Below are 13,137 nucleotides of genomic sequence, written 5' to 3'. Positions count from 1 at the left end.
CAAGAAGGTAACTAAGGTCATAGGTGCTCATTTAAAAACCCCAAAGCTGCTGTCAGCAAGGCTGCCCCACAGACCCAGCTCATCCTCCAGGAAGGAACACAGAACAGCCCCTTCCCAGGGTCTCCTCCACGACTGCCATTGGGAATTGCAAATCCATCAGTTCCTGTCTAAAGCCATGGCTGGAGTCTTTTCTACCCTACTTCTTTACCAGGGTAGATCATCAGAAAGCTGCCAGTCTCACCCACAGTACTTGAGTTTCCTAGGGAAACCCCTGTTGAGGACACATTGGCTTTCTTCAGCCAGCTGTACCATGCCATTTTTTGCCGTCTCTGCCTAGGCTGCTGGCAAACTGAAAGTACCTTGGTTTTTGGATATATAACAAGCTCTCTTCTTTATTACCTATATTTTGGATCCTTATTTTAATGGCCCTGTTGCATGGGTATATTATCATACAAGTGATCCCAAATCATTTTAGGTAGAGACTAGAAAATTTTTTAAAGTAATACTAGTTTCCTAATCTATAAAGTAAAAGCTAATAATACCTGCCTCACAGGATTGATTCAATAATACAATGAATGCACAGCATCTAACACAGTACCTGGTACACAGCAGATGCTCAGTAAGTGAGATCTGATTTGACTTAAACATCATTACTTTATTGTTAACCTACGTCCAAAGCAGCATTATTGACGTTACCATGGGAAGAGTTTTTCATTTAATTTATAATTTAGAACTTATTTTACTGAAAATTGGATTGGAGCCAGTTCACAGCACCAAATAAATTATTTTTGAACTACAATATTTGAAATAAAACCATGCATACAAACAGATGCTAGAAAGAGGGAGAAAAATTCCAGTACTACAATGAGTTAAATGTTAAAAATGAGCCTTACACTTAGCTTTGTGTTTTCTGAAAGCCAGAGCAAAAATGAAATCATGTTAACTTACGCAACTCTCGTCATCTGATAAACGGCATGTGTAGCTCCTACGGAAAGTGACTTTTTCTCCTAACATTGGGATCTGAGGGTAAGTGCTCACACTGCTCCTCACAGGAGGTATATTGAGTACGGAGCAGAAGGGCTGCACCCATGCATGCCCACGTGCAAAGGCACACACATCCACCCTTCAGAAGAGATCTTTACTTTTCAGTATTAAATGGTTAGGAACTGGAGGGTGAGCTCTCTGGGGATTTTCCAGGGTTACACAGAGGGGTGTTCTTTATTGTTTTCTAAAACTTTCACCAAGAAATTTTGTTGGAGAGCATGGACCAGTGGCTCAGGTCCACAGAATACCATCCATCCTATCTCAGTTCACACACACTTAAGAAACGTGGAGTTAAATTACTCCTCCCTATTCCAAAATATAGACAGTTTCCAGGTTCACATCTGTGAAGGAGCCTGGACAGTGGCTTTCCTGAGAGTGCAGGCTGGCTTCTACCTTCCCAAGCCTCTGCAGAGCCTCTCTGGCTCCTCTGAGCCGGGTGACCAGAGGGGTCTGTGGATAGGGAGACTGTGGCTTCATCCTTGGGGGATCTGCTTCCCAACGCTTTCGAATAATGAGAGACAAGAGACTTCTCTGGGAAAACCATAATCGCCCAACTAGGGAGGGGACCAAATGCTACCAGGATTTATTGGCTTTGATTAACAATACGGTGTTTGTTTTTGCAGGTAATTAGAGTTCAGTAGCAAGCTATAAAGAGTCCTCCAAGAAATTCTAAACAGACTGTAGCTAAAGGCTACTGGAGTATGACTGAATCTAATCATTCATCTGCAGACCTCCCGTGTTAAGATGCCAGTGTTTGATCCAGCACAACCGCACAGATCAGGGAGGAAAGGCGCTCTGTGTTCTTAATGCCCAAGGAGAAAAGGCAGACCCTGTGTGCTCACATGCAGAGGTAACTGCTGCCATGGGATGCAGCAGTTCACATAAATATATCTCTTCAAAGGTCCGCACAACCTGCGCGTTGGGAAATGTTTTGACAACTCTGCATTCTCACAACTGTTAGGGAGTTGATTCCGCTGTACTGCGACGGGCTGGGTGGGGCATTTGATAGTGAGAAGATGTTTGCCAAAGCCATACTCATTTGTACTTTTCTTTCAGCAACCACTATTGGGTGGGGTTTTCTAGTTGTTTTTTGTTCTTAACAAATCTGAGATATGAATACAAATTTGATTACAAATAATTAAAAAAAGTATTTTCTAGTAGTGTAGGCAAACTAGTATGGGCAAAGTGTTGTCACCAATATTTCTGAAATACTGTCAAGATGAAATAAATGTGTACGTAGAGATAACTACTTATCTTGCTTCCCTTGGCCAATAACATGTTATTTTCCCCTTAGTCCCAGGAAATACACATAAGATTATTTTCATTCTCTGTACTCACATCATGATAGCCAACAGGTACAGAAAAGTCAACAACAAACCCATCTACAGGAGTGAAAAAAATTAAAATGGGACCAGATAAACAAAACAAGGTAAAAACATCAAGCCACAGATATGGCTAATACTAGGGGAAAACAACTGCTTTTGTACTCCTTATTCATTGCCTCTACTCTTGCAGAAGCTTGAGTTCACCTTTAGGGTTCCAGGCATCTTACTATCTCGGGCACTGGGAAAACTTTACAATATATATTTTTCCCCAAGAACTAGACTTCCATTTAATTTTGTTCTCTTCTGTCCAATATAAATTTTTCCATTGTTTTGCATGCTTTGGCCTCCTCAATTTATTTATTTAAAGTTCTTAAGCAGTCATATCACAATGTTTCCTTCAGAGAAACATAAAACAGACACCTGCTCCAGGAGAAAGAGTAAACCCTCGGGCCACAGTTTGAGAGTCAGCTGGTTTTCTGCCCCCTGAGACTTCCTGCAGGTGATCTCAGCCTTGGGCCAGCCGTTCAACCCCTCGGACCTTCTTTTTCCTCATCTAAAAAAACCAGGAGGCTGCCTCGGATTCTCTCCACATCATCTTTGGGCTCTAAGGTTCTGTGGTTCTCTCCTCCTGAAGGGAAGAACTTCCATGTGCAAAGGCAATAGCTGATGATTCTTTAAACTAAGACACTGACATTCTACCTTCAGAAAGTTGGACTTTGTTTGAAACTGGCTGAAAAAAAAACAACAACCCAGAAATTCAATAGCACAAAGATAAATCCCATTATTTGAACGGCATATTTAGAGTGAATCAAGATCATGCTGGTCCGGGAAAGGGGATACAACTCACGACAACACTGAGAAAATCTCTTCCCTTTACAGCGTGTGCTTTAAGAATAGACTTAAAGCAAACATCAAATGAGCATTTCCACTCTCAGAGACAGTCTATTCTGTGATCTCTTGGGTTCCCTGCAGGGTTGGGACCCAGGCTTGCTGGCCTAGGTCCTTACTCTAGAGGAAGCAAAGGCATTCAGCAGCACTGTTTTAGAACTTCCAGAATTTGAGTGAAAAAAATATGTATTCAGAAAAGCATTTAAAGAGGCAGAACAATCCAGAGTCTGATACTTACTTGTGGCCCAGCTCATGAGCGATGGTAAAGGCCAAATTGAGGCCATTGTCTTCGGCAAGCACACATTTCCTCTTAGCACTGCACACACCTCCTAAGTAAGCAATTCCTGCAGCAGAGACACAAAACACATCCTCTTCAGAATGTGCGAGGCCCTGACCTCGCAGGGCAAATCCACATGGTCAACATCACACATCATCAAGAGGGGCAAACGGGGGCGAGGATGACCATGGGACTGGACCTGTCATTCCAGAGCTCATATGGAGACTGGCTGGTGTGTGATGCTTTTGTATTCGCCTAATAATAATAATAATAATAGTAATAACAACCACAAACATCTCTCAAGCATTTAACATGCGTCAGGCAACGTACTGAGCGGTTTACACAGATTATCTAATGAAGTCCTCATTACCCGGGATGGAGGCAACAGAGAAACTGGGGTTCAGAGAGAAAAGGTAACTTTCCCAAGGTCACCTGGACTGGCACCTGGTGCTGGGCTGCTGAGCCAGACCTGTCCAACTTCAGCATCCAGGGCTGGGACCAGGTGAGGCCAAAAAGTCGAGGCACCCAGTGCGCAAGGTTCAAGGAGGGTCTCCCTCTCAGGAGCCGACCCTGAGAGGGATGGAGGGCCTCCTCAAATTTCGCACCCTGGGCACCTCCTTCTCTCACCCCAGTCCCGGTCCTATTAGGGTTAATGCTGTCAGGGGGTGAGCTTGGATCGGGACCGGGACTCACAGAGAGCAGGCCATGGAAGGTGCAGAATGTTCAGAAAAATGTTTCAGGAGCCCTGAGGAGGATGAGACCGGGGCCCAGGAGCAATGAAAGATGCTGGAAGAGTACGGGCCTGGAAGCCATTTGGGAGGTTGGGTCCCACGGCCCAACTCGCTCAACTCTGCACAAACATGACGGGGCCCAAGGACCTTCCCTGAGACGGGAAGATCAAGGCAGTGCAACCAGGGGGGTACCAGACTCAGGAAAATGGTGTGAGCAAGGGGGCTGGGTACAGAGGATAGGAGGCTGCCAGCCTCTGGTGGACGATGGCAGTGCTCCAGGGGAGAGAGGTTATTATGGCAGAGAGGCGCATGTGAACAGGATGGGGGCCTTGGACGGACCAGGCACAACTGAAGAACGCTGGGCATCAGCTGTGCACAGGCCACACGTCTCCAGGCTGACACTCCAGGGCTGATACTGCCCACGGCAGCTCTCCACACTCCCTCTTAGCTCTGCACCCAGGAAGGACATCACCATGACCCCATCCAGGAACCCCCAGGACATATCTCAACAAAAGCCGGAGTCCATGGACCCCGAAGGGCTTGGGATAGAACTTGAGTACTGGTGGCATCTGACTCCTCACTATGCCCTGTGAAATGTATGAGTGGCTGGTGGCACAGGGGGCCATACGCCCGAGCAGGCTCAGTGCTGCCCTCGCTGTGAGCTCACAAGGGGTGTGGGGCGGTCAGTGGCTCTGTTGGCCCCACAGCCAGGTGTGCACTGGCTATTGGTGCCTGGTGACCAGGTGGATAGGGACTCTGCCCGCCAGCCCTGTGCCCTGGAAGGGCTGTGGCCACCCGAGTGAGGGCACCTGTTCTCCACCCAGAGACACTACCCACTGCCAGGCTGCACGCTGCTCCCTTTCACTAATGTGCAGGAAGTGTCTCAGAAGCTGACAGCGGCCCTGCAGGCACAGGAGCCGGGGAGGGAAGGAGCTGGAAGAGGAGAATGAACAGCGGGATTAATTAATTAAAAATGAACCTCCCTCCCTGCTCCCAAAGAGCTAAACCAACATCCTCTTTGTTGACATCAAAATCAAGCTGGGGCGGACCTCAGCCACACGCAGGGCACTCCCCCGCAACCCCTGCAAGGGGCAGACAAGCTTGCACACCCTGGCTCAAGGGCTCAACTCACACTCAGCAAACTGAGCTGGGCACCACAGCACATATCTGCTTTTATTTGGAAGCATGCAACACGCTTGCCCAAGGTTGAAGAATTTTTTTTTTTTTTTTTTTTTTTACAAAAAAGAAAGAAAAAAAGGAAATGTTATTTGGCCTCAAAATGTGTTTTTTGCGTATGGGCATCATAATCCAGCAATGCAGAATATGGGAAGGAGGAAAATGACAACCAGAAAGGACACGATCTGCCCTTTCTGATATCGTTGAGGTCATTATTACGGTTTTGTTTAAAAATGCTTTCTGGGCTTCCCTGGTGGCGCAGTGGTTAAGAATCTGCCTGCCAATTCAGGGGACACGGGTTCGAGCCCTGATCTGGGAAGATCCCACATGCCGCGGAGCGACTAAGCCCGTGAGCCACAACTACTGAGCCTGCGCACCTGGAGCCTGTGCTCCGCAACAAGAGAGGCCGCGATAATGAGAGGCCCGCGCACCACGATGAAGAGTGGCCCCCACTTGCCACAACTAGAGAAAGCCCTCGCACAGAAACGAAGACCCAACACAGCCAAAAAAAAAAAAAAAAAAAAAATGCTTTCTGGGTTGCTGCAGAAAGTCCAGCAGTGAGTAGTCGGAATGCTTCCACACGGCACTGATGGCATACGCATGCCGCGCACACACGCACACACTCAAACGCACACCCAACCATACCCAGCCTCCTGGGTCAATGAATCAATCAGAAACAATCAGATGTGCTTGCCCCGGAGGAGTTGTCTGGTGAGGGGGAAAGAGAGTCATCCAAGGCCAGCTGTGCTGAGCTTGCTGTCCCAAAAGCGCCTGCTGAACCAGCGGACTTTAAATGCCACAGAAACACATCCCCTGGCCTCGGCTACACTCGGCACCTGGAACAGGCATCCTGAGTTTCCACTCTAATTGGGTAACACACAACACTAGGGAAAGAGCTAAGTAGAAGGCCTTCCAATAATTGCACTTTAATTTTTCCAGGTGCATATGATTTTTTTTCTTTTCTTACTAGAAAACAAAGCATTAGTTTATTTATAAGAAATGCTCTCACACAAAGGTGGATTAAGGTCTAGTGCTTTTAAAGGTTTATTCCAATCATGAATAGCCCAGTCATAAAACCGAGCAAGGCAAAACACGTCAACAAAAACGGCCCAGAAAATGGAGCACGGGAGCTTGTGCGTTTATGAGCGACGGTGTGGAAATGCTTAGAACTCACAAAACAAAGTCTGGAGAGAATCCCAGATTGTTGTAAAGGTAAGAACTGCAGGGAATAGATGGTAATTAAACCAGGAGCTGCAGCGGAAAACAAAGCCCACCACTACTCCATGTTTTCTGGAAAGAAACAGCAGTCTAGAGAGGAGAGTGAGATGGAGACGCAGAGACACCCCAACTCGTCAGGCTGCAAAGGCACCAACCTGGAAACCCCGCCCAATCCCACCTCAGCACTTGTCAAGAAATGAGGAAAAAACAGTTTTCTCTGCATTGATTTTTTTCTTTTAATTAAAAAAAGGAAGTCTGTAAACACAGGTTCTGCTAATGTCCATGCTGAAGCTGTGGAAGCAGAGGGACCTTCTTAAGTAACTGGAATTCCCCACACAGATAGCAAGGATTTCTCAGACCCTAGAGTGGTTCTTTCAATGGTTTCAGTCTTCCATGATTTAAAATTCTCCACCAGAGAAATAAGAGTAGAACTTATTTTTGAAATTTTAAAAAAACATCAATTCCACATGTTTACAGAGCTCCTTGGAACAAAAGCAAAGCAGAAAGGCAACAGGCATTTATTACGGTTCTCTTCACAGGCAAGCGCTGCTCTGCATGCTTGGTCCTCCCTTATTTGGAAGGTATTACTGGTCCCACTTTACAGATAGGGAAATGAAGGTTCAGCATCCAGTTATGTGGCTGATCAGGGCCCAGACTTGGGTACAAATGCAGGGTTATCTTTCTCCAACACCCATGCTCCCCCAGGCAAACCCTGGGCCTCCTGCACCAAAGCTTTGGTAACCAGCAACGACGATAAGCTTGGAGGATTTAGAAGATTTTTGTAAATCATAACGTGTGCTTATGCTGAGATGTGGGTGGGATACAGTAAAGGTTTCATGTGTTTAAGTCCAAATGTTTTTAATCCTAAAGATGAAAAGACTTGAGGGATATGTGCAGCCACATTAACAGTAGTTACCTCTAGGACATGGTGAAGTCATTACAGATCTTTAAATTTTTTCTTCTTTTTTTGGCTTAAACCTAGTACAGTGAATGTGTACTCGCTATGAAAGTTAAAGTTATTGGTTATATTTCATTTATTCAAGGTGACATATAGCAGAGGCCAAGGTGGGAGACTAATAAACAAAAAATAACAACAACAAAAACTCTCCGGATTTTGATTCTGAGTGTACAGCCCTTAAGGCAGCAGATAATGAAGGAAGTTTATAGTCAACACATAATTGTGTGCTTGTATCCTAAGGGCAACTCTCTCCACCTCTACTATAACCCTGGCACAGATTAGGGAAGCAAAATACATTTTTGAAAGTCTGAAATGTTGGAGGTAGAAATGAAGGGCTGTAAAGTGTTTTTCTGATCCCTGAAGAAGTATATTTAATTCATCCCAAAGCAGATCACATCCACCAGAGCCTCCTAAACCACCTTCCCAGGCAAATCAACTCAGTGTGGACACTCTCTCTTCTCCATTCTTTTCTTTTTCTTGGTAGGAGCACAAGCTTGGGGAGCAAATTGGGTGAGGAGGTTTAATTATTTTCTTTTTTAATAGAAAAGTGTGTGGTGTAAGCACATAATTCTTAAATTCAGAGTTGACCATATGATCCTTTCTAGATTTAAGGAATAAACAACACCCAACTGTATAAACTCTGGTTTATCCAGCAAATTGTCTGTGTAAACAGTTTACAGCTGTTGGCCCTGTTGCCCATTACTCAGACCTTCTCAGGCTCTGCCTCTGAGAGAGACAGTCAACTTTCTTCCACCAGCTGCTCAACAAACCAACACCATCATGGTTATCACTGGCACACCACGCTGCCTATTACAAGAAGGCAATTTACATCTATTCTCACAGTAATCACAGTGGTTGAGATTGAGTTTCATATTCAGGCTCATCCACAAGTTCTTGTGCTCTTGGAAACTCACTAAATGGTTGGAGGTATGATTTGAATTTGTGAACGGCATTAGAAACAAATGTCTTAGAGCCCAGGATGTGACAAATGAAAAGTAACTACAGTCTATTCTTGTTACTCACGGTACTTAGATTCTAAAAATTCGCCCTGAACCCTGAATGCTGGAATATAGAACCATTGGTCCTAGGGGAAATACAGGATTTGGTTCCTGTGAGCCTCTGGTCACATTTTGTCAAGTGACACATAACCTTGTTTTATGTGTGTTTCTGTTTGAAGACTCCTTATTCAATATATATCGTTGATTCATTAACATTGAACTCAGAGCCAACAGTCCTATAACTCACGCCTGAATGAAGCTCATCTAGTATTTTTCTCTGCAAGGCGCATGGCAGCCTTCTTGAGCTTCAAAGCACTAAACAGCACTTCAGCACTATCTTTGGAGGCCATTCAAAACAGCAAAATCACCACAAAAAGCATAAAAATACGAAAAACAAGGTGTCAGATAGACCTCAAAAAGGATGTTTATTCACAGCATGAGAGCTGAAACAAGATGGCAAAATACTGCCTTGTTTGACATCTTCTGGGAACGTGCCTGTTGGGTGACTCAAATATTTCACCACTCTGCATGTGTCTGCAAATGACCACAAAAGTGCTGTAAGTATTGATTTTGGAGTTCCAAATAAAGTTTAACGAGTAGGTGAATTCACACAGGCAGAATCCATGAATGAGTAAAATTAGCTGTATTCTCAAAAATCATGTCCTATTCTCAGGCACAGTGAAATCTTTATCAGTTGCAACAAGGAAATTCAATTTTCATTTACGCTTACATTTCCTATATATCCTGCTTATATTTTCTGACTCTATACTATCTAAATTATTTAACTGACTCAGGCCCTTCTCCTCTGCAATTTTGCTTCTGTGTTCTCTGAGGTCAGTGGTTCACAGGGTCACTGTAAATCACTAATCCCCTAAAGGATTCTGCGCAGAGTGGACAGAGCCCCATATATGCTGAAGGACAGGTATAGTTTCTAACAAATTGGGAAAGAATGTTAATGGTAAGGGCAGGAGAGGGTGGTCCCACCACTTGGGACTGTGGAGCACTGCTTTCCAGACCAGCCTGTCCATGGCTTTCTGCCCCAGCTCAGTGCCTCCATCCCCCAGGGGCATAGCTGGATAATCCCTCCCAGACCCAGCCTTGTCTTAGCAATTCCACCACAAGTAGGAATCCATGCCTCCTTGCTTCTCTTCTTCTGGGTCCCTTAGGGTCAGTCACAGTGGAAGGAAGATGAGTTAGTCAAGGCCTTTGTCCCTACACCATGGACAGGGGAGGGGGCAATGGCTTAAAAAGGGGCATTGGTTCCCTCCTTAAACATGGGCACTGCAGAAGCTGCCACTGCAATTCAAAAATGTCCGTGCCTAACACCTATCTAACCTAGAAGAATGCTGACAAACTGAAAACTCAGCAACTTAACTCAAGGTTAAATGAAGTGGTAAATAGACAAAACGTGAAGGTAATAGCTTCCAAGTCTGATCATTGAAGGGCTCACATGCTCAGTTTTGAAACTTAATACCAAGTTAGAGTAATCAAAGCAGTGTGCTACATGCATAAAGATAGACATTTAGATCAAATGAACAGAACCAAGAGTCCAGAAATAAACCTTCACATTTATAGTCAATTGACTTTTGACAAGGGTGCCAAGACCATCCAGTGGGGGGAAAGAAGAGTCTTTTCAACAAATGGTGCTGAAACCAATGGATACCCACATGCAAAAGAATGATGTCAGATACAAAAATGAACTCCAAATGGATTATAGACCTAAACGTAAGAGCTAAACCATAAAACTCCTAGAAGAAAACAGAATTAAATCTCTCTGACCTTGGGAAAGGCAAGGCCTTCTCAGATGTAACACCAAAGGCATGAGTGAGGGAAAAAAATCCCACATCAGTGTGTTCACCAATGCAGACAGGCTCCCCTTGCTGCCCCACCCCAAAGGAGAATGGCTGGGTCGGGGCTGGGAATGAGGTGGGGAGGTGTGGAGTTCCAAGCCAAGCAATGAATGTGCTGATACATCCCCAAGGAAGTTGCCCAGCCATCCCCCCTGCGTTATGGTTTCCTGCTAACTGGGAACCATCCCAGCAGCCTCTGTGCCACAGGCTACCTCATGTAGCCAATTCAAATGCCACATGAGTTGCTGCTTTGTGTGTGTGTGTGTGTGTGTCGGGGGGGAGGTTCTTGATTGTGGTCAGAGCCAGGAAAGACCACGTGTGCTGTGTTGCACTCCCGCTTAGAACAAACATGCCCTCACTCTGGGTGTCCCAGGCATCTCCAGGATCTACAGCTTTAGGAAGAGATGCCACCCCTGATGAGGGAAGCACACAGAAAGTCCCCACAGAGGACTCAAGGGTAGCTGGGCTAAAGCTGCAGCTCCTACAAGATGAATTGAGTGAGTGAAGTATAAACGGAGCAGTCAATTCCCCCTGGGGTTTACAAATTGGAAGCAAAAAAGTTTATCCCAATGGTTTGCTGCACTCTGTGGAAACCAAAACATACTGGGAGATGGGGAGGGAAAAGAAATAAATAACTGTTGACATTCAACAGACCACAGCCAGCTTGAGCCAAATGCAAGGAGACGTCGTGCAGATTTCCTACCTTCCAGGCAGGATGGCACTTGTGTCTGGGGGGGGGGGGAGGGGATCCCCAGGGAGCAGACAGTATTCCTGAAATGACCAAGGTGCCGCTCCTTTGAGGGCCCCACAGAGGCTCAGTGGCTTCTGCACCAGGACCGGATGCCCACCAGAAAGGGCCCCCAGCAGGTTCACCTCAGGACATCAAAGGAGGGAGGTCTGTGTGGAGATCCTTGAAACCCTTTTATTTTGACAAATACTTCATGCAGTGTTTCCTAACGGCCTGTATGTTATAGCGTCATGCCAGGCACGAGATCCTAAGGTGAACAAAAGCAGTGCAGGCCAAGGGAAAACAGCCCCAAGAATACCATTCCAGCAAGGAGACAGGGAGGCAGGTGGAAAGGTCAGCAGAGACTTTATAAATCAAGCTCAGGGCCTGAAGGGTGGGTGCTGGGGTCTCTAAAAGACCCCTGCCCCAGTGACCTGTGTCTAGATCTAGGCTCTTGGGAGAGCAGACAATGGAGACTAGAAATGGAGCTTTCTCTGAGTCCCCTCCTGCACCCTCAGTTCCCTGCTCTGGGTCGACTCTCACAGCAGAGGACCACCCCCCTCACAGAACCGTGCCCTCGTTCTCACTTTTGGCACTCAGCAAACATTTCTGGGCACCCTGGCCACGGTTAGCTCCTCACGTGGGAGTTCGCTGGCAGCACCCGTGAGTGCAGAAGTGATGCAAGCCTTCGAGTTCCATTTCAAAGACCTCTGAATCCCTGCGTGTGCTCCCTGAGCATAAGAAAGGGTAACAGACCCGTCTTCTAGCTTTTGCCATTCTATAGCATGATACCTACCAAGCCTGCTTGGTGTCTGCACCTCGGCAACCTCTCTTGTGTGTGTACATGCACGCATGTGGGTTTCTGCATGTGCACACATGAATGTGCATGCCTAGACATGGTCCTGGGAAGCCACCACCAGACCATATTTCTGTAAGCTGGCGCTATGAAGTGGACGTCCACACTCCTACAATAAGGGACCCTAGTGAATTTTAGAAGTTTTAATACAGTCACATTTTCTCATCAACTTCACCATTTAGCATTTATTTTTGTCAATAATTCACAAAGGAACTTTGCTAGTCCTCCTTCCACAGATTTAAGACCCTTCTATCTCCCTCTCTCACTATCAAATTTTCCCTCCACTGGGGGTTAGGATGTCCTCCCTCTCCCTAGGGAAAGTTGGGGTTTGGGGAGCGTGGGACATGATGTATTTTCCTTAAAAATTATCTCGGTCATGTGGGATGTGGAAAATGAGACAACCAAGGCTTCCACAGGGCCAGATATCCCAAAAGCATATCTGAGAGTGTATGTAACTGTGCCCTGCAGAAACTCAAGTGCTACCTGGGAAGAGGAATACTCACACTGTGCACTTTGAGTCATAATCTCTCTCAACAGTCCTGTCTGAATTAAATTTATAAGAGCAGCCATAGGCAGGGAATGAGGAAAGACCGCCAAATCATGATGACAGCTGGAGCTGGGAAGAAGGCAAGGTGGCTGGCAGCTGGTAAGAGTGACATCATGTATTTTAATCATGCCCAGTGTTGTGGACAGCACTGTGTCACCCCCAAACCTAGATGTTGAAGCTCTAACCCCCAGTGTGACCATGTTTGGAGATGGGGCCTTTAAAGAGGTAATTAAGGTTAAGTGAGGTCATAAGGGTAGGGCTCAAATCCAATATGACTGGTGTCCTTACAAGAAGAAAAGACATCAGAGCTCTCTCCCCCCCGCCCCCAGAGCACATGTGAGGACACAGTGAGAAGGTAGCCGTCTACAAGTCAGGAAGAGAGGCCTCACCAGAAACCAACCCTGATGGCACCCTGATCTCGGATTTCCAGCCTCCAGAACTGAGAAAATAATGTCTATTGTTTAGGCCACCCAGACTGGGTATTTTGTCATGGCCACCTGACCTGACTAGTACACCCAGGGTGTAACCTGGGTACAGACAGA

The 13,137-nt window shown here is 46.0% G+C and overlaps 1 protein-coding gene and 1 long non-coding RNA gene across 15 annotated transcripts in view; one reads left to right on the top strand and one right to left on the bottom strand.

The window, feature by feature from the left end:
- ADAMTS17 (ADAM metallopeptidase with thrombospondin type 1 motif 17) overlaps positions 1–13,137 on the bottom strand; it is a 373,038-nt gene that overhangs the window by 210,175 nt on the left and 149,726 nt on the right. For all 14 annotated transcript variants that reach the window (XM_082448434.1, XM_082448435.1, XM_082448436.1 and 11 more), the window contains one exon: positions 3,496–3,601. In XM_082448434.1, coding sequence (XP_082304560.1) covers positions 3,496–3,601 — 106 coding nt within the window. The remainder of the gene's footprint in view (positions 1–3,495; positions 3,602–13,137) is intronic.
- Positions 1–13,137, top strand: part of LOC309654486 — a 551,553-nt gene that overhangs the window by 399,361 nt on the left and 139,055 nt on the right. The window lies entirely within an intron of this gene.

The sequence above is a fragment of the Balaenoptera physalus genome (genome assembly GCF_965194825.1).
Source record: "Balaenoptera physalus genome assembly, chromosome: 2".
NCBI classification, from domain to species: domain Eukaryota; kingdom Metazoa; phylum Chordata; class Mammalia; order Artiodactyla; family Balaenopteridae; genus Balaenoptera; species Balaenoptera physalus.
This window is presented reverse-complemented; position numbering and strand designations above follow the sequence as displayed.